This window comes from Oryza brachyantha, chromosome 7 (assembly GCF_000231095.2).
Source record: "Oryza brachyantha chromosome 7, ObraRS2, whole genome shotgun sequence".
Classification (NCBI taxonomy): domain Eukaryota; kingdom Viridiplantae; phylum Streptophyta; class Magnoliopsida; order Poales; family Poaceae; genus Oryza; species Oryza brachyantha.
In genome coordinates, this window is record NC_023169.2 from 10,058,637 (window position 1) to 10,080,214 (window position 21,578).

At 39.0% G+C, this 21,578-nt stretch overlaps 3 protein-coding genes across 3 annotated transcripts; 1 reads left to right on the top strand and 2 right to left on the bottom strand.

The window, feature by feature from the left end:
- The first annotated feature begins 1,723 nt into the window (after window positions 1–1,723).
- On the top strand, window positions 1,724–9,660 carry LOC102703700 (DNA-directed primase/polymerase protein). Its single transcript, XM_015839139.1, has 14 exons — window positions 1,724–1,802; window positions 1,928–2,052; window positions 2,149–2,318; window positions 2,427–2,573; window positions 2,989–3,040; window positions 3,445–3,619; window positions 4,351–4,433; window positions 5,384–5,596; window positions 6,684–6,815; window positions 7,473–7,605; window positions 8,115–8,222; window positions 8,770–8,835; window positions 8,913–9,178; window positions 9,263–9,660. Exons 1-14 carry the CDS (start codon window positions 1,724–1,726, stop codon window positions 9,356–9,358), a joined length of 1,845 nt encoding a protein of 614 aa, XP_015694625.1. The 3' UTR covers window positions 9,359–9,660.
- Window positions 9,661–13,401: 3,741 nt separating this feature from the next.
- Window positions 13,402–14,525, bottom strand: LOC102711819 (probable glutathione S-transferase GSTU1). Its single transcript, XM_015839822.2, has one exon. It carries the CDS (start codon window positions 14,459–14,461, stop codon window positions 13,772–13,774), a length of 690 nt encoding a protein of 229 aa, XP_015695308.1. The 5' UTR covers window positions 14,462–14,525; the 3' UTR covers window positions 13,402–13,771.
- A 2,222-nt stretch (window positions 14,526–16,747) lies between these two features.
- Window positions 16,748–19,464, bottom strand: LOC102712097. The gene is made up of 3 exons (XM_015839823.2): window positions 19,291–19,464; window positions 17,892–18,299; window positions 16,748–17,828 (listed from the first exon to the last, which is right to left on the bottom strand). Exons 1-3 carry the CDS (start codon window positions 19,462–19,464, stop codon window positions 17,415–17,417), a joined length of 996 nt encoding a protein of 331 aa, XP_015695309.2. The 3' UTR covers window positions 16,748–17,414.
- Between the last annotated feature and the right edge of the window lie 2,114 nt (window positions 19,465–21,578).

Consider the following 21,578-nt stretch of genomic DNA (forward strand, 5'->3'; position numbering starts at 1 on the left):
TCAAGCGGGCACGACCATCGCGCAGGCATGGGCAGGTGCACCGGCCACAGCTGCTATTTCCGCAAGCCGCCGCCGTCGTGGGCAGGTGTGGGTGGGTGCATCAGTCGACACATGGCCGGGTGTGCCCACTGTCGCCGTCGTAGGTATAGGTGGACATGCTGGCCGCCATCGTAGGCTGTCTTGGACATGCTTGGGCGCGCTGGTCGCTGCTTCACATGCCACCGCTGGCTCCACATGTCGCAGGTCGTAGGCCACCGTCTAACATGTGTGCTCCATAAGTGTTGCCATGCTAGAATGAAGACATGTCGTGCCACATAGGTGAAAGTGATAAAAACTAAACAAGTCTTCTCTCTGTAGAGACAAAAATGTAAGGACAAATCTAACGGTGGTATTTGAAGAGTTATTAATTTGAATAGTGACAAATAGTTAAATATCCCATTTTCCATAATATGTTGCGAAGCATGTAGATTTTGATTAGGTGGGTAGTGAGTTGGTTTATCACTAGAGTTAGGATATCCTTTATAATCTTATTAGGATGCATTCCGTATAGTATAGTTATATTCTCATAAAGATAGCAGGTTTAAGAATAGTAGTGAAGACAGTAACATGTAGTTCAAATGACTAGTGTTGTTTACTTAGAAATAAAGCTTCTCATACGTTATCTCATAGATGTGGTAAATTCACAATTAGTTGTGTAGATGATTCATATGTAAATGACACGTAATGCCAATTAAGAATAAGCCCCCGAGATAAAACTTGAGGGTAAGATTGGAACAAGGTCTAGCCCGAGTGAAGGTCACTCTCTGACAAAAAACATACTTACAAAAATAAGCTACGATATCTTTTAGAAAAGGGTTGTATTATATTTTTCCATGCCAATAAGAGGATGAAATCTCGTTTGGATAAGATAAATATAAAACAGATGATACCAATTGATATCATCTGATATTATCAGTAACATACGACAAGGCAGCACTGAGGGTGTGGTGGAGTGCTTGGGGAGTCACGTGGCAGAGCACAAACCAAACATGACATACGGAGATCTATCATGGCAACGAAGCATGCGAAGGGGCAGTGTGGAGCGGAGACGTGGGCACGTCGAGGAAGTAGTGCTAGAGGCATGGGCACAAGACAGACAGAGATCTACGGAGCAGCGTGACGCGAAGATCGGCATGGAGAGGAGCAGTGTGGAGTGAAGCTGACGAGTGGCTGTGTTCGCCGGCCGGATAAGTTAACTTAGTTCCTTTATTTTTCGCGCGTACGCTTCTCAAACTGCTTAACGGTGTATATTTTGCAAAAAATTTCTATAGATTTATTTTAAAAAAATATATTAATTTATTTAATATTTTTTAATAATTAATTAATTATGTATTAATCTATTATTATGTCGTTCGCGCCGAATAAGTTAACTTATTTAACTTCTTACCGGACACGGCCGGAGTTCGTGGTATCGGCGGGAGGAAAAGGAAGCGCCAGAGGAAAGGGGTTTGTTCATTAGGTCTTTCCCTCCGGACGGAACGACCGTAGCTTTTCTGAATTTTTTTTTGATCCGTCGCAACTTACAACGGTCAGGCGCTCTGCCAATGTAGGAAAAAAAAAGAGGAAAAAAAACAGACAACAAAACAATTTCCCGCCCACAACTAGCGAAACGCCCCCAAATCCGTTTAAACCCTAGAGGCCTAAGCCTCCTGATCGCGAAGAAGCCAAAGCTTGCATCGAATCCATGGCGGCGCGCGAGCACGACCCGAAGGACGACGTCGACCGCCTCTTCGCCTGCTTCAAGTGCGGCGTCTCCCCTCCCCGTAAGAGCGCTCCTGCCACTGGGAGGGACCCCAGGAAGATCGGCGGATTTTCATTTCCCCCCAATTTTTTGTCTTCTCCCTCCCGCATGTTGTGATCCGCTTTGTTCCGATCGCAATGGATTCAGAATCGGCGTTCAGGGAGAGGCCGCGCCGGGCGGGCAAGAGGTCACGGGTCGCGTCCGCGGCGGATTGCAGCGGCGGCGGCGGGTGCTCCTCTTCTACTCCCACGCCGGATTCGGCGGCGGAGAAGGTGCGCAAGTTGGCCAGGGGCTCCCCTTGGGGGTTGTAGCTAGAATTTGTGGAAGAGCAAATGGTGAAATTCTCTGCTATTGTTTGCCTTGTTCAGTATGGCGCGCCGTCGTCGGCCGCGATCAAATTTACTGGCCGCAGGCAGATGTCCCCGGTCGTGTTCTATGGCTCTCCGCAAGGTGTTCCAGTGAAGAGGCCCTTGAGCCTGTTGCGGTTGCTGAGGGAGATCCGAATTGATCTCAAGAAGCAGACCGATTTGGTCCCCAGGTTGCTAATCGTCTGATCTGATCTGGTCTGATGTTGCATTTTGGTTCAAAGCATATGAGCTGGAGTACTTTTGTTCAGAATGTTGAATGTTGTTTGTTGGGCATGCAGTGCTGGTGTCTGGGCAACCTTCCCTAGGCAAGAGGAGGCAATCAGGTTCTGTAAAGCACATGAGTATACCAATGTCTTTAGCTATCAAGATCATTTAAGTGGGCAGAGAAGATTCCTTGTGTCTACATATGACGAGTTCTGGAAAAGGTTGTGATCTTGGTACACTATATGCCTCTGCATCTCTTACTACATTTTGGAACACGGCACACATTCTCATCGATTAAATTAGTCAATTTTCCCGCTTGATAGTGCAGGATTGTTATAAAAAGGTTTATATTTTCCATGTAAGTCTATCTCTGTTTGTAAAAACTAAACCGTATTTCCAATATATTTGTAGCTATCGATCTATAATCTGGTCCCACCAAGTGTTGATCTTTTCATTTCCTCCAATACCATTAATTTGACCAATTCATAGGCCTTGAGAGTGAATGTGGTGGCTCCTTTTAGCTCTCTCCTAATAATATAATATATCAGAATGCTCATCTTCTTGACTAATTTAAGATGTTTCTTTTCCTTCGATTTCCATGGGTTCATTCTGTTGTATACTGTGACTTTTCTCTAGGTACAATAATATGGATCCACAGATTCGCCACCACTATGAAGTTATACAGGATGTAAGTCTCCATATCTTTATTCTGTGGAAATGGTAAAAAAATATATGCTGCCAAGTACTTACATTTGCTTGTTCCTTTCCCCAAATTTGATGGTAATAGTGAGAGGAAAGAATTGGTAAATCACACTATTGACTTAATGGATTCTTTTCTTTTGAAGGGCCTGAATTTTTGAATCATGTCCTATTGTCCATATAATAGCGGGCTCAGATTTGTCCAAAATAAGTGCTTTTTTTTGGATATCATTGTAACCATTATTTTAGAGAATTATTCTGTTGCATCAGGAAGATAATGCTATCTTTTATTGGATGATGAATTAACCTGCATACGCTCATATAAGCTAATGTTTGAAAAATGGTCATACATAGATATCCAATAAATTTTTTACATATCCATTGATGCTACAGGGTTCACCTTGCCATATTTACTTTGATCTTGAGTTTGACCCAAGATTGAACAAGATGAGAGATCCAGATGAAATGGTGGATATATTGGTTGCTGTCACATTCAGTGCTTTGCATGATAAATATTCCATCGAAGGACAGGAAGAATGGATAATAGAATTAGACTCGTCCACTGAAGGTGGCTTATTATCTCCTTTTGCATGTCTGGTTAACTTACAAAATCATGTCAATCGGATCAATGAAATAATTTTACGATGAATAAGGTAGCCTTTCCATCTTCTCGATGATAGTTGCCACTTGATTCATTAATTCTTAATTTCACACAAGGATTTGTCTTCTACTTCTACAATTGTTGAGTAAATTTGTAATATAGGCATTTCTATGAAATCATATTTAATAACCGGGATGCTATGCTAGCATTATTCTATGTTAGGACTTTTTATGCACGATGAAACTGGGATTCTATGTTAGCATTTTTTTATGCAATATGATTTGCGACATTGTTTTCATTGAGCCTAAGCAGTTAACAAATTAGTCAATAGACAGGATTATCGATAGAATCTTGGGGGTTATGCAAGTTCGAAAATGTAACTCTTGTTATATATGACATGTTTAACATAAGCCATATTTGAAGAACTTTTGAGAAGAGTTAGAGCAATTGTTCAAGAATTAGTTTGGCTTTTGTGTACCCCACATATTCCTTTCCACAATTCCACCACAAGATAATCCTACATTTTTGTGTGGGGAAAGCGTAAGTATGTTTCCTTTTTAGTCATAAGTAACAGTAAGGGTCTAGCATGCAATCCCCCTACCGTTTTTACATTTTGTGCTAGTCAATGTCAATCATTGTGATAACCTTCTGTGCTGCACACTGGTACTCATGACAACTTCTGTCATTTGTTTTCTTAGAAAAGTTTTCACGGCATTTGATCATTCGCATACCGAAGACTGCATTCAAGGACAACTCCCATGTTGGTGCATTTATTTCTGAGGTGTGTTTCCATCTCTATTTCATTTTTGTTATCATCAACAGCTTTGTAATTTTCAATTGCTCTATATTTTATTGTACTGGTTATGTTCAAGCAATGAGCAGCTCTGAATCTATATCTTTCATCATTGCCCCAAAATAAAGCATAGAATAAGAATATAAATGATATGTCTTATATACCATGGATGTGTAGCATATGACACTGATAGCAGGCACATGGAGCAGGCTCTCACCTATATTGAGAATAGCATCTAGTTACTCAATGGGTTATGTCTCACTTATATAATACTCTGTCCGTGTCACATTATAAGACTTTCTGGCCTTTCCTATGTATTCATATATGTGTTAATGAATCTATACACACATGTAGATTCATGGATGAATTTAGACAAATCTAGAAAGTCTTATAACATGGAGCGAAGGGAATAGTTTCTTTAACTGTAGTCTGTCTTTATCGGCCCATGAATATGGTCACGATTTTTATTAGTTTGTCCACGAAGAGAATCCAGCCTTGGAACTTATTTATATTCTCCAAAGCTGAAATTACTTTTGTATGTATACCTCAAGTTTTTGAGAAACAGTTCCAATTGGAAGATGTCTATAGTATGCAGTAACGGTGATATGAAACCTAATGTATTATGCTGATGATCTGTTCCCTCTGACACTAGAGGTATTCTGAGCAGTTGTAAATTTCTATATTGATGCCATATTACAAATAAAATAGTAACTTATCTTTGTCTTTGCCATACTTCTGGGCCTACCGTGTTAGTCAATTCATTATTTGTTCTGCAAATATGTTTGCTAACAAACTTAAGATGCGTTTTTTCCCCTGGTGGTGAGGCATATATGTAGGACGCCCTTTTCTTTTTTTGCTTTCGTTTTGTTCACTATAGAATTGGTGTGTTTGATTAGAAAGAAAATATTTGTATACTGAAGTATTACCGTTCATCGCAGATCTGCTCACGGATTGCAGCTCAGCGTGCGGCTAATCCTAACTTTGAAAAACTTTACATTACAAAAGATAGAAGTTGTACAGGTCCTTCTGATCATCTCTTTATGGATACTGCTGTTTACTCACGGAATCGCTGTTTTCGTTTAGCCTTCTCATCGAAATCTGGGAAGAAGTCATTTCTTGTGGCTACTGGGCGTTTCAAATATAAGAACATGGTGAGACCTTGATCATAGGCTCTTTTCTTTATTCTCAATAAATATGCTTTTCTAATGGCAAGTTCTTGATTCGGAATGTGAACTTGTTTCTGTTGCAACTAGCTTAGGATAATTAATATCTACAGTTCATTGATATCTGATGCAAAAACGCTTATATGTCCTATTTCATATGTAGAACAACTTCTCAGGGATGGTGAATAATTGTAAGACTGTAGTAGTTGTAAAAGGTTGAATTTTTTATTGTTTATGATACTGAAAATGTTTACTTAGAATAGTTATTTCTTGTCTGTTAAACTTATTAAAGGCTGTTTTCTATGGTCTTTGATCTTTTAACCTGAAATTAGCCGTACAGTTACTTTATTCAGTCTTGATGAAATTGATCCTTGACTAATTTACTGTTGGTCACTAGTTTTGTATCTGTTGATCCTTATAAGCAGCCCATTTCTGAAAAAAAAAAGGATATTTGTGCTGCCATAGTGGAAAGTGTTAGGAGTAGTTTGTTTCATTTTGCTTGTAAATCGGCTCCTTTTGGCATCCCAGTTCTGAAAGACTGTAAATTTCGGAGTAATGGAGTACCATCAATTTTATATCTACTCCAAAGAGGCTTTTTTTTTTTAACAATAGCACTTTTGTTTCCATAGTCCATAATTGACCTTTTGTTTTTTCCTTGAAAAAAGCCAGTTTATTAATAGACTAGCCCAGACTAACAAACGATATTTTACTGGAGGTAGCTGGCTTAGTAGTGTTTGGTTTCCAGATTGAGATCCACTCTTGCAACCTTTTGAGCCCTGGGTTACCGCAAAGGATGTATCATAGTTTGGTCTTTTGGATAATTTCTAAAACGCATTAGATGTTCTAAATTTAGATCTGCACTGCAGTTTGGTATGCTTGCAGGTATTTCAAATCTGCTCACTACAGTTAGCGTTCATGTGATGGTAATACATGTTTTTTTTTTGGTTCTGTGTGTCTCCTTTGCCTTATGTTATCCTCTGTTAACTGCATGTGAATAGGGAGTATTTGGCTGAGTTATGACATTTGGTTATATATGTCAATACTGCACTATGACAGCTTGTCTTAAATGTTACAGAATGATAAGGAGCTCTTTATGAAGTCACTTATTTGCAGATTAGATGATGACTGTGATAAACTTTTGACATGCAAACTTGATTTAGATTGCAAGAAAACATTGCAATTTGACTCAGAAGCCAGCATGATACGAGTAAGTACATATACTTTTTTGCACCACCTTTGCAAATTTTCTGCTTGGCATTTTCTGGAATATTTTGAAACTGCTGCCTTCTTTTCATATTGTGAGCCACTTTCTTTTATCGTTATTTAGATGTGTTGGAAAAATGGTTAAAGATATCCTTATTTTGCTTATCTTGGTGCCAGACAAAGCACTAACTGTGGACATGTCAAAATTGAATGGGTATTTAATGGAAAGAGGTTTTCATCTCAGGAGTGTAGAATGAGATAGATAAGCCATAGAAGTCTATAGTGACTTATTTTATGGAATGGAGAGAGTGATCTTAATTTCAGTTAAGTTATATAGGAAGTTGCCGTTGATTGTTCCTAACATATGTGAACTACTGAAGGTTACGATGTATTTTCTAGTATATCTTTTCTACAGAAGGTTATTATCAGGTGTTGTTCAATGTGTTTTTTGGCCAGCTAACTGTGTGGCTTAGAAGTTGTGAGAGCGTCTAATGTGTCTGGAAGCTTCACTAATTTTTAATAGTTCATTGAAAACTTACAAATATATTTTAGTTGTTATAAAAATGTCCTGTGGCTAAATGTGCCACGTGCTTCTTACAACTCTCTTCTGTAGCAAATGGAGATTTGTGTATTAATTTGTCCTCTTATATGCTGTGACTAGATTCAAGGAAGAAACAAGGATTCCATTGGTACCTATCGAAGTGATTTTCCTGTTTCAAATACTTATGGAATATCTCCTTTTCCAGCTCTGGATGGCTTTATTGAATCTATAGCTTCTTTTGGAAATGTCTCAGGTTGTCTATTTTCTTCTCAGTTATGCCCCTTATTCATAAGCAATCATTCATCAGGTTCTGTCAGACTCTCGAATTTGAAAGGATGTGTTTATATGCATAGTCATCTCAAATAGCTTGGTATTATCAAGTGGTTTGGTTAGTTTTTTGTGCAAAAATCATTTGTGAAGCCAAAGTAGTAGGCACCATAACATTTTTGAGCTTTCCCTATTTCCTCTTGATGTATGCATAATCTTAAAAAGAATACTATTATGAACTCTGTAAGTTTCATTGGACATGATTTCTAGTTCTCTATCCAGGATCCCTCCATTGTCAAAATTTAATTATGCAATCTGCACATCAATACTGATAACTTGCTTCCCTGCTCCATTTATGTTATTTAAAAAGTATGTTGTGTTGATGTTAGTTCTCGTACTGTTATTACTTTGCATTTTATGTGAGAAACAACAATGCTGCATCCCAGGAGATATAAGCTCACTATGCCTTGCACATTTGTGCACCTATGACTGCAGGAAAAATTAGATGCTGGTACTGGTTTTCACATTATGGTTTGATGATTTATAGCATGTCAAGGAGTAGATACTGTGAGCACATTGGAAGAGAGCATAAAAGCAACCATGGTAACATTTTACCTTGTTATATTCAATCTTCTTGTACATCATTCATCAATTAATGCTGCTGGAAATTTTTGCAATGAGTAGAAAAAAGCAGAGTTATGTTTATGCTAGTACAGTCTTGTTTTGATGCCTAATTCACTATTTTCTCATGCCATTTTGTTCTTATCCTTTATTCATTGCCAGTATTTTTTTTATTGTGAGAATGCACCCACTGCTGAATGGCCATTGTTTTTTGTAAGATATTTTTTCTTTTTGTTGTCTTCTAAGAGTACTCTTATATTTTCTGTTTTAATGTTTGGCACTTTATCATGTAATGTTTCATGTCTGCTAAGTAATACAAGCTTGTGTTTTGTTTCCTCACCTGTTTATTGTGTAGTTAACCAAATTGTTGGTCCATCATAATATGGATATATCTATTTATTCATGCAGTATGCTGCGATAACAAAATCAAGACAAATTGCTAGCTTATGCTACCATGATATCCCGCTGCATGAAATGTATTATTGTTCTTATTCACATTAGCTAATCAGTAACCATGCTGATGCAACAGTGATGTATATTGTTGAATTCCAGAGAGCGGCATATTACCAAAAGTGTTATGACCCTGACTGCCAAGGTAAGCATGGGACAATATTCCAAAAGTTCCCACTCAGACAAGGTCCTTCTTCTCTTATAACCGTTACTTTGGAATAGGTTACCGTTCTCCATTGCGCGCTGTTCCCTGGGATGTGATTCCTGAACTCAGCTCAATATCTGATTCAGCCCAAAGGGAATATCAGGGGGAAGTTGTAGCGATCAATATTGAAGGCAGCAACAGGAATGAATACATCTCCAATGGTACTAAATCAGTTTTTGGGAGTGGTGAGGATGATCCTAGCTGGTGGGAAGAAGCGGTGAAATTTGCTGACAGCATTGAGAACACCGATCATGCCGATCATGCTCCTGGCTCATGTGACCAAGTTAGTAAATCTCTTTTGTTCTCTTCCTCTTGCTAGTATGTCCAAGTGAGGGAGCTATTATAGCTGTCATCCACGTATGTGCAGGAGGAAAACGATTCTGATGACGCAGACTGGTGGATGGATGCGGAAAGGATTATGGTGCAGATTGAGGAACAGATAGGATCACAGAGCAATACATAAGCTTCCCTCCAGGCACGCTGTCACAGACCACGTTCGGGCCATGTTGTACATAATGGCAATCATGGTGTATATTATATTTGCAACTCTGAAAATCCTTTGCCTGATATCCTCAAGCAGTGGAGGGCAACAGCTTTCAGAGATGCTGTTCTGATAGCGGGTTGGTGTGGTCTTGCACCGGGAACTGCTGAATCTGTATTTACTAGTGGCCACTGTATTCCATTATACTGGGCACATGTCCAAAATCCTCGGCGACGCGTGCAAGGCATGGATCTGTTTTTTTTTAAATATATTTATACGGCATTTTCCTACAGTCAGGCACCCTGGTATGATATCCAGAGTCGTGGTGCAGTCCAGCAGGCTCCCATGTGCATGTCAAGGCAAAACTGGTTAGTTGCGTCGGCATATAAACAAAGATGATATTGTCCTCTTACTAGGTAAAGCGACGCACATCACCACGTCGTATGCACATTAGTGCACCGCTTTTAACGAATGCTTAATTGGTAGAGGCCTACTGATAATTTTGTAAAATTTCTATCAAAATAAAATTACATATACACAACTGTGGGTATCAAAGTTTGAATCTTACGTTTTCATCCTTTTAGCTTATGTTTATAAGACAAAACTTAAATATTAAAACTTTAATTTGAAGCATATTTTGATTTTGTTTACTGTAGTTTATTTTCTAGCCTTTGTATTTAAATAACTAAGAATATGGGTACGCTGATAAAAAGGCAAAACGATGGTGCGGTTTAGAGCCCTGTCGTGTTTCACCTACGATGGTCATGTTTATAAACTAAAATCTATATATTTAAAATATTTTATATTATAATTTATTTTGTAGCATTTGTTTTTAAATCACTAAAAATACTAAAGTTTTTATCTATAAATTATACTTTTAAGTTAGTAATAAATCGATACATATCAGAATAAGCGAAACTATGGGCATTAGTTTACGGAGCATCCTGTCCCCCAAATATTGCCGTCAAAGAATGTCTGGATATTTATTTCTAATAAAAAAAAGGAACGTCATCCAGCCTGACGGGAACGGCTTCTAATGATATGACCTCGCATCATTGCTTATACATAACCTCAGACAATTTTTTTAGCCGAGGAGAAAGGCATCTTGTGTCCTGTGCATCACCCTTATTTTTTCACTTTTACTTATTATAAATATAAGCCAATTTAAATTTTTAATTCTGAATTTAGAAATTATTTTAAATTTTTTCCATAATTTATTTTTTAACCTTTATTTTAAATTACTAAGAACATGTATATAAAAGTTTTATTTATAAATTAATTTTTGTTTATAAATATATCGTTTGACTTGTTTCGTATATAAACTAAAAGATGAGCCCCCATATCAAGCTTCATCGTGACAAACTAGCAAAGCAATCGATATAATTGGAGAAAGAGAGAGAAACAAAAGTATAAGCGGAATACGGAACCTAAGATCACGGGATCTTGAATTCTTGACGAGCTGTCCACTTCACCGACAACAAAATATCCCTTAATATCTTAGTATAAATATGCTACATGCGCTTGTGTTCCTTACATGGACATGTAAATTAAATTACCTCAACAGAATATTGTACATTTAACGGCATATATTAATTAGGTTTTGAATTTTTTAACAGTGTTGAAATGTCAAAGCTAAATAAAATATTTAGATTTCTTTTAAAAAATATTCTCATAATATACGACGGTATTAACGCATATACTTCTTTCGTTAATAATATTTATTAGACTATATTATTGGCTACATCACTATCGGTGATATGAGCCTGTGGTATACGACACGAAGAAAAGAAAGCTGTCTTTGGGCCACGGGGTGCCCCCCAAAGAGGGGTCGGGCCTAAAGCTGGGGAGGCAGCTCCCTTCCTGCACCATGGGTCAGCCTAGGCACGAGAAGCGTCACGCACAGGCGCACTCGACTCCTAATCATCAACATTTAAAGGCGCTCTGTCTCTCCCAGAGCGTTGTATTAAATGCGACGTGCTTGAGGCGTGGTAGGCTGTCTATGGCGAAAACGATGGATGTGACGGTGGACTGGGAACAAGGCATAGCCCTGCACGCACGCGACTGCCCCTGGCAGGAAAGCATGGCCCATGTCTGCCCCGTCTCGTCGACCATTGATGAGAGGCCTCTTGCCTCACTTTAAAAGTTGGGCCGATGCCTTATTTTCCCGAACCACTCAATCTCCCGTCGCCGCTCGGTGGGACCAAATAGCAAGATGTCTTTGGCATTTAACAAAGGATGACATGGGCTTTTTTGCTTATGTCGCAACGGGACGCGACCCATGCTGTGGTGAGGAGCGTGTTGCTCCGCACGTTGGTAGACTTGACGAGCATTAGTTACCCGTAAAAGAATATTTTTCTTTTCTTAGAAGACGGACTCTGACACCTGTGGTAACCCCTTGAAGTATAAAAGGAGGTCCTTGCTTAGGAAAGAGGGATGGCTATTTCGAAGACAACCGCTAGGCTCTTAGTAAGAATTGCTGCTAGCCAAGCCACTTGTAAAATCTTACGTCCTAAGCAACTACACACAGGAGTAGGGTATTATGCTTCCCAACGGTCTAAACTTGTATACTCGACCGTGTCGGTGTCCTTCCGAGGGGCTCGACCCCCTCCATCTCTCTCGGTTCTCACGTTCTCACCCGCACCTCCGGTCTGAACCTAAAGGGGGCTCCGGGGTTTCCAACTCAAGGAGTTTACCCTCCGACAATCAGAAATATATGGCAATACAAATAATAATATCTAAGGTGGAAGATGGCTGCCTTGCAATGCAAAATAGGATCATTTCGATATGATTTTTCTTATCCTGCCTTGATGCGTTTAATTAATATTTTGTGTGCTGACTAATCGTCTGAACATTTAATATTGCACATCCAAACCGAGCGAATTAAGAGGAGATATAACCAAAAAATCTTGCTTTGGACAATCCATTGTAAACTTCGAACGAGTGTGTACAATAGCTGGTGTAAACTAATAAACCTACATTTTAATTTTTAATTCGAACAAAGCGAGATGGAAAGATAGAAAATTATTCTCGTGGGTCTCGTCGTTCCCAAATTATGTGAACAACAGGCGCTCTAAAAAGATAAATCGAACCAATCTTTTTTTTCCCCTTTTGATCCATGCATGATTCATGACCGCCTTTGGTGTGAAACCAGCATTTAGAGATGCTTTTAAGTTTATAAATCGTCCTTATTTTGAACTAATTTTGAACCATATATCCAATGCGACAAGTGCAACTTATTGGGTATAGATCGACCTTTTTAAGCAATTTAATTTCAACATTAAAATACCATGCATAGATTTAGCTAGAGTGTTTCCTTGGTTCCTAAACTTATCGATCTGTATCAAGCGTCGTAGGTGACTAGACCCTTTCTTACAACTTAGAGAATGCCATCTTTATATAAAGAACTGTCATATAACACAAGTTATGAGATATGGATATACATTTAAGAGTTGAGGAACTACGTTACAAGATTCTATTTTCCTGTCCCACGATACTTATATTTCTAGGTTTTTATCATCTATTAATATTTGAGAAGGAAAAAAATAATCTCTTATAAATATTTAAACATCTACTAATATTTGACAAGAAAAAAATCTCTTATTAAATATTGTATTGTTAGGAGTGAGGGGTAGTTAGGGATATTATAAGAAGAAATCTGAATGAGCGGAGATTGATATGACAAGTAACGCTCTAGAGTTATAATTGTTTTGGGGAAATTTTAAATTATAGAAAGACACGTATTTTGGAGGTTTAGAAGTATTGTCGTGCTTTGCTCTCTTTTTCAAACTCTATTTTCGTAGTCTTATGTAATCCTTCCATTTTAAAATATATAAATATTTATTTTGATAATATTGTATTCGTATCAAAAGTACTTTTTTATTATTATACTTTTGTGGCACTTGAATGATATATTAATAAAGTAACTTTTAATAAAACGTTTATCCTAACTAAACAAAACATAATATTGCGTCATTTTGTCCTAGAGCAGTGGAGCCCTTTAAAAAGCAAAGGCCTCCACACCACCACAGAAAACACCAAACATATACTATTAGAAGAGAGCGATAGAACCAAACAGACCTTTTCTAAATGTACTCTCGCAGTACAATTCACTGTTGCGTGATCCCTTCATTTCAAAATATCTTATATATCTGGTTCACTTTTGCTATTTATCAAACGTTTGATTTTTTTTCTTCTACTAAATATACACGCAATGTATGGAGTCCAGAGGGGAGAGCGAGCATGAGATTTTTACTATTGATCAAACGTTTGATATTCTATTCTTCTATTAAATACAAGCGCAAGGGGCTGGAGGGGTTGAGAAAAGGTAGGAGCTACAAATCTGTTCACAGTGCCATGACGATGAGACGAGCTGAGGCACGTACGTGCAGTGTCGATCTAGTCGCGGACGCCATAGTAGTTCCTGAGGAGGCCGATGAAGTCGTAGACCTCCTCCGGCGAGCGGAGGCTCTTGGCGACGCTGTCCCGCTCCATGCACCGCCGCGCCCACGCCGCCACCCGCGGGCACTCCTCCTCCACGCTGAACTCGCCGTACCTGGCGAAGGCCTGCACCCACGGCATCAGCGGCACCAGCGCCACGTCCACGAACCCGAACGCGTCCCCGCCGCCGAAGAACCGCCTCTCCCCGAGCTCGCCGTCCAGCGTCCGGAGCGCCTCCACCAGCTCGGCGCGGGCCTCCGCCTTCTCGCCCGCGCGCCCGAGCTTCCACAGCCGCGTCCCGACGGGGTACACCTTCGTGTCCACGTAGTCGCCCCAGAACCTGGCCCACGCGCGCGCGTAGGGGTCGCCGGCGGGGAGGAGGCGCGGGGTGTCCGGGAAGGCGTCGTCGAGGTACTCGAGGATGACGAGCGACTCGCAGACGGCGGCGCCGCCGTGGAGGAGGACGGGGATCTTCTTGTGGACGGGGTTGGAGCGGAGGAGGAGTTCGCTCTTGGCGCCGAGCAGCTCCTGCTCCGAGTACTCGTACGGCAGCTTCTTCTCCGCCAGCGCGATGCGGCAGCGCTGCCCGAACGGGCTCACCCAGAAGTCCAGCAGCACCAGCCCACCCGCCGCCGCCGCCGCCGCCATGGCTATCCCTTCCCTATCCACCTTTGCTTCTCTCACTCTCTTCCATCTGTTTGGGGTTTTCGGTGTGCTGTGCAGCTCCACTGGTGTGGAGGCCTCTGCTTTAAAGGCTCCACTGCTCTAGGACAAAACATGATGGAATATATTTACCATATACCCGTATATTTTGTTTTCGTCAGAGCATCTCCAAACAGATGTCTAAAATTAATTTCTAAAACTAAATTTAGAAATTAGACTAGAAAATATATCTTTAACAGGTTACCAAATACATCTCTAATATTTACACATGTATAAAATTAACTCTCTTATAAAAAAATATGTGTTACTAATCCAACTTATTCAGTTTTAGATTTCTGTTGGAGCAACGTGTAACTTTTATACCCAATATTTTTTAGGTCAACCCAATATAAGTTTTTAGAAAGTAAAATATTAGCATTCTCTTAAAGATGCTCCAGTAGATCGAGAGTTTCACTATAAATTATATTATTGATATATTATTTATGTGATATAAAAATATAATAATAAGAAGTACTTTCAAATATCAATCTAATAATATTAATCTTATGTTAAAAATATACTAATATATAAATCTTTGATCAAACATTTATAGTAACGAAACAAGATAGGGTCCGTCTAGTGATCAAATATTTGAAAATTTTAAATTCATCAATCAAATCTAGTTATATCGTTGGGATAATCAGAAGGTATGCACATAAGTTAAAATTCTCATACTCGCCATCCCCTCTAGTCCTTATGCATTGCGCGTGTATTTGACAGAAGAATAAAAAATGAAATGTTTGATCAATAGCAAAAATGATTAGTTAATATAGTATCAAGTATGTGTAATTGCACTGCCGGAAGGAAGAGTAATAGAGGGCGTACGACGTGTGTTTTCTGTGGCTGAGGATGCTCCGCGGTAACAGCAATGCCGTCGCAGGCTTACAGCCACCGTCTCTATTAGGGCACCTCCACTGCTAAGTGCTTGAGGAGGTGCTTAATAACCTGATTAACCTAAGCACTGTACTTAAGAGCATGCTTAGAGCCTAATCGTTCAACGGTAGAGCGCTGGACAGATGCTTAAAATTGTGAAATTGGTTTGCAGCACCAGTCCAAGCACCAATATGCTACAACGCAGGTGCTGCCCCTCTCCATTGTCTATCACCAACCAACAAAAAACAATGCCCGGTCAAGCTCACCCAGTGCTCATCTTCCTCTCAAATGCTTCTTTGAGCTAGCTCTCCTCCTGGTGCTCCCCGCAGCAGATCATCCTCCCCGATGGTGCCCCCTCCCCTGCTCTCCTCCTGGTGCTCTCCTCATTCCTCCGCTAGAGATGGCTGGATCTAGGAGGTGGATGAAGAGAGGTTCGGCGGCAAGAGGCGGTCCGCGGCAGGCCCGCGCTGGAGGCCGGGATGGGCGTCGTCATCGTCGGCGGCGGCGGCAGCGGTAGAAGAGAGGTTCGGCGGGACCCCAAATCGCCGGCGAGGGCGAGCGGAGAGGGGCCCGCCGACGGTGAGTGATCAGGTCTAGTTCCCCTTTCCCCTTCCTCTTTGTTTTCCCCTTCCATCCCCCTCTTCATCTTCGTCAAGAGCTTCAGGGTATTCTCAAATTTACTAGCGATTTCTTTCGTTTTTTCTGGTCGCGATTTTGGTTTTGAATACCGTCTTCATCGCCGCGGGGTTCAGAATCGTCTCAGCTCGATTCAAGCTCACACAGCAGCGATTTTGGGGGTATTTCATAATTTTTGCAAGATATATACTACGTATATAACATATATGTTTGTTAATTTTGTCTACTAGATGTTGATTAACCCGATATGCTATCTAGATTATATTAGTTTTGTCCTATGGAGATTAATTTTGTCTTGTTAATGCTGTCATATACTAAGATAAATTAGTTTTGTGGTGTGCTACAACTTATGTATTAGATGGTTTTGTCAACTAGATGAACCTGATGAGCTATCTAAATCTATCTAGGCCGCGTTCGGCGCTGGGAGTTAGATATCTAGCTCCTCTCTCTTTTTTTTTGCGCGCATGCTTCCCGAACTGTTAAACGGTGTATTTTTTGCAAAAAATTTCTATAGAAAAATTATTTAAAAAATCACATTAATCTATTTCATATTTTTAAATAATAAATAATTAATTAATCATGTATTAATCTATTACTACGTTTTTCGCGCTGGATAACTAACCCACCTCCCACAACTACCGAACTCGGCTCTAATTATGGAATCAGTTCTTTGTTTGAACTCTACCATATTATTTGTTTGTAAAAATAGAAGTAATTATTACATTACATAATGAAATTCTTAAAAAACATAAAGAAGACGTAGACTTCTAAATGAAGACTTATTTAGTGACTTCGGAAAAACAAACTTCTTTATTTATTCTGCTCCGTATCTGTTCCAGATACGTTGAATTAAATCTTTCTTTAATCTGGTATGCTTTGATCTATCTCGAAGGGCAGAATTTCTTTGTAGTAGACCCTCAAACCCATCAATAGGTCCATGGTGCAGAGTAGACATTGCAACCGGTTCTATTCTATATCTTTGTCTTCAGTTGTTGTATGGAGCTATACATATAGGAGAAGTGCTGAACAAATTACTAAATTAAGACTAGCGTATATGTAAGGACGAGTCTCTCTCTAACCATGTGTGTGAGATGGAGTCATCATGTACTACAATTAGTGTTCTTCAAGTATATAATTAATGCTGCAATTATCCTCTCTCTGAACATGGGCGTATCTAAGTCATGGGGGAGCTAGTCTCTCTCTAACCATCTTAGTCATGCGTGAGCTGGTCTCTCTCTAACCATGTGTGTGGGATAACTTCGTTTATGTGCAACTACATGATTCATGTGGGAAGTAGTCTCCCTCTGACCACAAATATAATAGTTTTACAAGCTGATATCTGAATAGTTAGTTAAGTATTAAACTAATCACAACTCACTACTCACTATTGTTAGGCAAAATGGCACGGAAGTACTTCGATGCTATCTCGTGTTCCTCCCTCTGTGCTATCTCGTGTTCCTCCCTCTGTATTGTTAGGCAAAATGGCACGGATCAATGCTATCTCGTGTTCCTCCCTCTGTGAACTTGTGAAGCTTGTGGTGTCAGCCATCAGTAGCGTGGTGTACTTATCCATGATTTTCATGTCCTTCTTTGCCAACTCTCTTCTCTCTTTTGCAAGTGCTGCTTCTTTCTGATCTTGTGAAACCTGAAGCTGAACTTCTGCCATCTTCTCTGTTGTAGCAGCTTTCAATGTTTGAGACTCATGATATAGCTCAAAATCATCATGAGACAATGTACCAGGTGGAGCCTGTGACTTCCCTTTGGCTTTTGCTTTAGCAGCCTTTGTACCTTGTGGACGTTTTTCCTTTTAAAAAAATCACGATGTCAATACGTTCAAATTAAGATTATTAAAAAATAAATTTCTCACCTCCACATGTTCATTGATGTCATCAGATGGGCCACGTAGCCTCATTTCTTTATTCTCCTTTTCAGTGTATACCCTATTCCACTTTGGCTGTCGACGCACTTCTGCCCACCAATAGGAAAAACTGAAATTTTGTTGTGTTTCTTCCTTGTACATTCGGAGAGCCTTATCCATTAGCATTTCATCATTTTGGCCACTCACATAAACCTCCTTTAGTCTGCAATAAATTCCATTGAAATGCACAACCTTCCTATTTATCTTTCCCCAATGATCTTTCAGATGCTTGGCTTTACGTTTGCGGTCCACCGGACTGTTGCTATTGTAGTCCTGAGTCACCTGTTTCCAGTAGATATCTCCCTTCTTGGGATTTCCTTCAATAGGATCAATAGAATTGTTCAACCAAGCACTTATCTACAATTGATGGTAGATGTTTGTCAATAACAGTATATTGGTCATAGAAAAACGATAGTAATGCAAACCAACTTAGAAATAATTCATTTACATATTTGCACTGCACAGGATATTTACTGCCTGAACACTAGACTGCAGTAAACCACATCGATTGGGATTAATGCTACTGCACATTGATATTTGTCATTCTTTCATCATACCCTTGTAATAATATAATTCATGTGTTAATGCAGGCGGGCAAGCATGGCTTAACTATTGCATTCACTAGCCCAGACTGTAAAATGAGTGCCCTGCAGCTTATTTATCTGAGGTTGTTGTTCATGAAGGTAAAAGCTTATCTGCATCCATATATTGGCAATGAAGTAAATGACACATTTTTAACTTCGTGCTGGATTAATAATATTAAGCGGGCACAAATATACATGAATTGCTTCTGGTTTTGATTTCCCAGTGCTATGTGAGTGTCATATTAATACAGAAAACATGATTTCTGTGATAAAGAATAGATTTCAGTAAAAAGATCAGGATAAGCAAGCAAATTCTGACTTTTCATGTAGTCATACCACAATTGAACTAGCAGAATGAGTGCACATTAAATCGTGCTAGGCTTGTTCAATCTGAATGCAAACCTGCAATGTATCTAACAGAAATATGACATTTTTTTTTAAAAAAAAGCAATATTGTGGACTGTGAATGGTTTAATAGTTTTGGTGATATCTTGAATTGAGCTGAGTTGGTGTCGTATGCTATTCAATGGTCTAATACTTATGCGCACTAGCCTAAAACGAATCATATTTGGGATCAAAGATAGATTTAGATTTAGTAATATATGTTTGTTATCAGAAACAAATTCATACCAGTCCTATGTTGTCTTCTTGTGTCCATGCAAGGCGGATGCCTCCCCTTTCCACCTCTTCGTCGTTGACATCTCCATCACCTCGGTTTAACTCTTGATCTTCCCCGCGTCACTTGGAGGTACATCAATTCGAACCGAGGATGATCGAGGACGCTTGTTGCTTCTTTGGATACTTGGTGAAGATGACGTCTTTTGATTCTGCGGGATAGATGCATCAATATGTTGTGCTTGTGAACATGATTCTGGAACCTCATTTGTTGAACGAGAACTCAACAAATCCATGAATGTAGTGTCAGTATAGGACTCCATGGATTTTGTGCAGATGAGAGAAAAGAGAGATAATAGCAACGTAGATGTGCGACAGCTTTGGTTGATTGTTGCCTCGTGGTCGTTTGCATCTAATTTGTTGCGAAAGATATGCGGCTGTTCACGTTGAATGGTTGTTTGTTTGCTGCGAATTATCTGCTTGGTGATGTTGCATGGTTGTTGGTTCCCTCCAAATTATCTGGTCTGTTGACGCATTTTGGAGGCATCGATGCCATCGTCGTTTGAATTTATTTTCTGGAGTGCCTCTCTGGCATCGACGCCGCATGAAGCAGCGGCTTCCTCGGCTAAGCACCTCGCTAATCCTACGTGGCAAAAAAAACTTGGTTTTTTTATGTAAACACCTCACTTTAGCACTGCATTGGAGGTGCCCTTATGGGTTTGTCATCAAGGTTTAAAATAATTTGTTTTGCATGTCAATGCATATTGTTGGGAGTTTTTGTCTGGGGTTTTTCCAAAAAAACTAAACAGCATATTTATAAATAAAAATAATTTATAAATAAAACTTTTATATACGTATTCTTAGCCTTATAAAAGTTAACGCTGAAAAACTTTGGTGAAAAGATCTCAAAATCAATTCTAAAAATTTAAATTTTTAAAAATTTAAATTTTGGCTTATAAACATAAGTAGAGGTGAAAAAATGACGGTGTTAATGGTTTCTGTTGATTATTTTAATAGTTTGGAGTGTAAAAGAAGAAAAAAAATAATTTAGGAGGCTAATTGCTTGAATAAAACAGTGCGGATAAGTCAAATATTACGTCAAAACTTCTTTATCCTTATTTTGCTGACCTCTCACTTTTTTAGAATAAACGTGCTCTATTCAAATCCACCCGGCCGGTCGACGGATCGGTGTGGAACCCTATCTAGAAGATTGTCTCAACTCTCGATTAGTACTGGTTGAAAAGGAAAACACTGCGCCACACAAGACGTTGAGTCCTTGGAGAAATTTAATGTAGGGATAAACATGGATAGGCTCCAGTTCGAACAAAGAGATAGGTTTCATTTGTAAGATTTTAAAACATAAAATTTAGTTTATTTGGTTGAGCTAGATCCATCCACAAATTATCAATAAACCGGTCCATGTCTATCCCTAATCTGAAAATTCTAGACCTGCAGCGGTTGACAGTCTTCTCAGTATGCATAGATTGTTCATGAGACAAACCAACAAGACTTTGTTTCGTTTAGGGGATGGATGATTTATAGGACAAATCACCAAAGAGAACCTAAATTTCTCCTAAGTAATTGATTAATTTTGACGATTGATTTTGTGACGGTTAAATCAGCCTTGATCCTCCACATTCGTAGCATGGGTGGTATTGCTTCGTACCTGGGCCAATATTCCTTAGAATTGGGCTTTGCAACTTATCGATCAAAATTGAAGTAAAAAAAAAAGACACCTGAATGCCGAGTACTCCGTCCGTTCTAAAATCAAGCAATTATAAAGTATGAACTTTGTTATAAAATAAATCAATTTCTCTACTCTTATCTAATCTTAGTTCATAATCGAGAAATTTTATCCACTCAATATCCCTCGTCTATCCCCACCAACATTACCCTTCTCCTAGATTTCCTTATTTTTCACGCGCAGCTTTCCAAAATGCTAAAAAGTGTGTTTTTTGAATTTTTTATAGAAAAGTTGTTTTAAAAATTATATTAATCTATTTCATATTTTTTTATAACTAACATTTACTACTTTCGTTTTATATTATAAGACTTCCTAGACTTGTCTAAATTCATTAATTGATGGATGCATATAATTATATATATATATATATATCTAGATTCATTAGCATGCATAAGAATCTTGGCAATACTAGAAAGTCTTACATTGTGAAACCGAGGAAGTAATTAATTATATACTAATCTATTATTATGTTTTTCGCGCCAGATAAATAACCTACAGCCGAACACTATCTAATAATGTGTACTTTGATCATTTGACTATCTTATTAATTCTTTCATAACAAGCTAAGGCCAATCTTAATAAGAGTTTCATAGACAATAAATAGAGTGTCATGTAGAAATCTTCAATGATGTGGCAAAGTACTAATGAAGAGTTGAAGAGAGAGATGAAATGAGTTTTATGGGGATAAAAACT

Excerpts from the sequence above, each read along its gene's own strand:
- LOC102703700 (XM_015839139.1), top strand. The coding sequence starts at position 1,724 with ATGGCGGCGCGCGAGCACGACCCGAAGGACGACGTCGACCGCCTCTTC. Across the intron at positions 2,053-2,148 it reads CGGATTCGGCGGCGGAGAAG|TATGGCGCGCCGTCGTCGGC; the intron begins GTGCGCAAGTTG and ends TGCCTTGTTCAG. Across the intron at positions 2,574-2,988 it reads TATGACGAGTTCTGGAAAAG|GTACAATAATATGGATCCAC; the intron begins GTTGTGATCTTG and ends ACTTTTCTCTAG.
- LOC102711819 (XM_015839822.2), bottom strand. The coding sequence starts at position 14,461 with ATGGCGGCGGCGGCGGCGGCGGGTGGGCTGGTGCTGCTGGACTTCTGG.
- LOC102712097 (XM_015839823.2), bottom strand. The coding sequence starts at position 19,464 with ATGGAGTCCTATACTGACACTACATTCATGGATTTGTTGAGTTCTCGT. Across the intron at positions 18,300-19,290 it reads AGCGTCCTCGATCATCCTCG|ATAAGTGCTTGGTTGAACAA; the intron begins GTTCGAATTGAT and ends CATCAATTGTAG. Across the intron at positions 17,829-17,891 it reads ACATCAATGAACATGTGGAG|GAAAAACGTCCACAAGGTAC; the intron begins GTGAGAAATTTA and ends TTTTTTTAAAAG.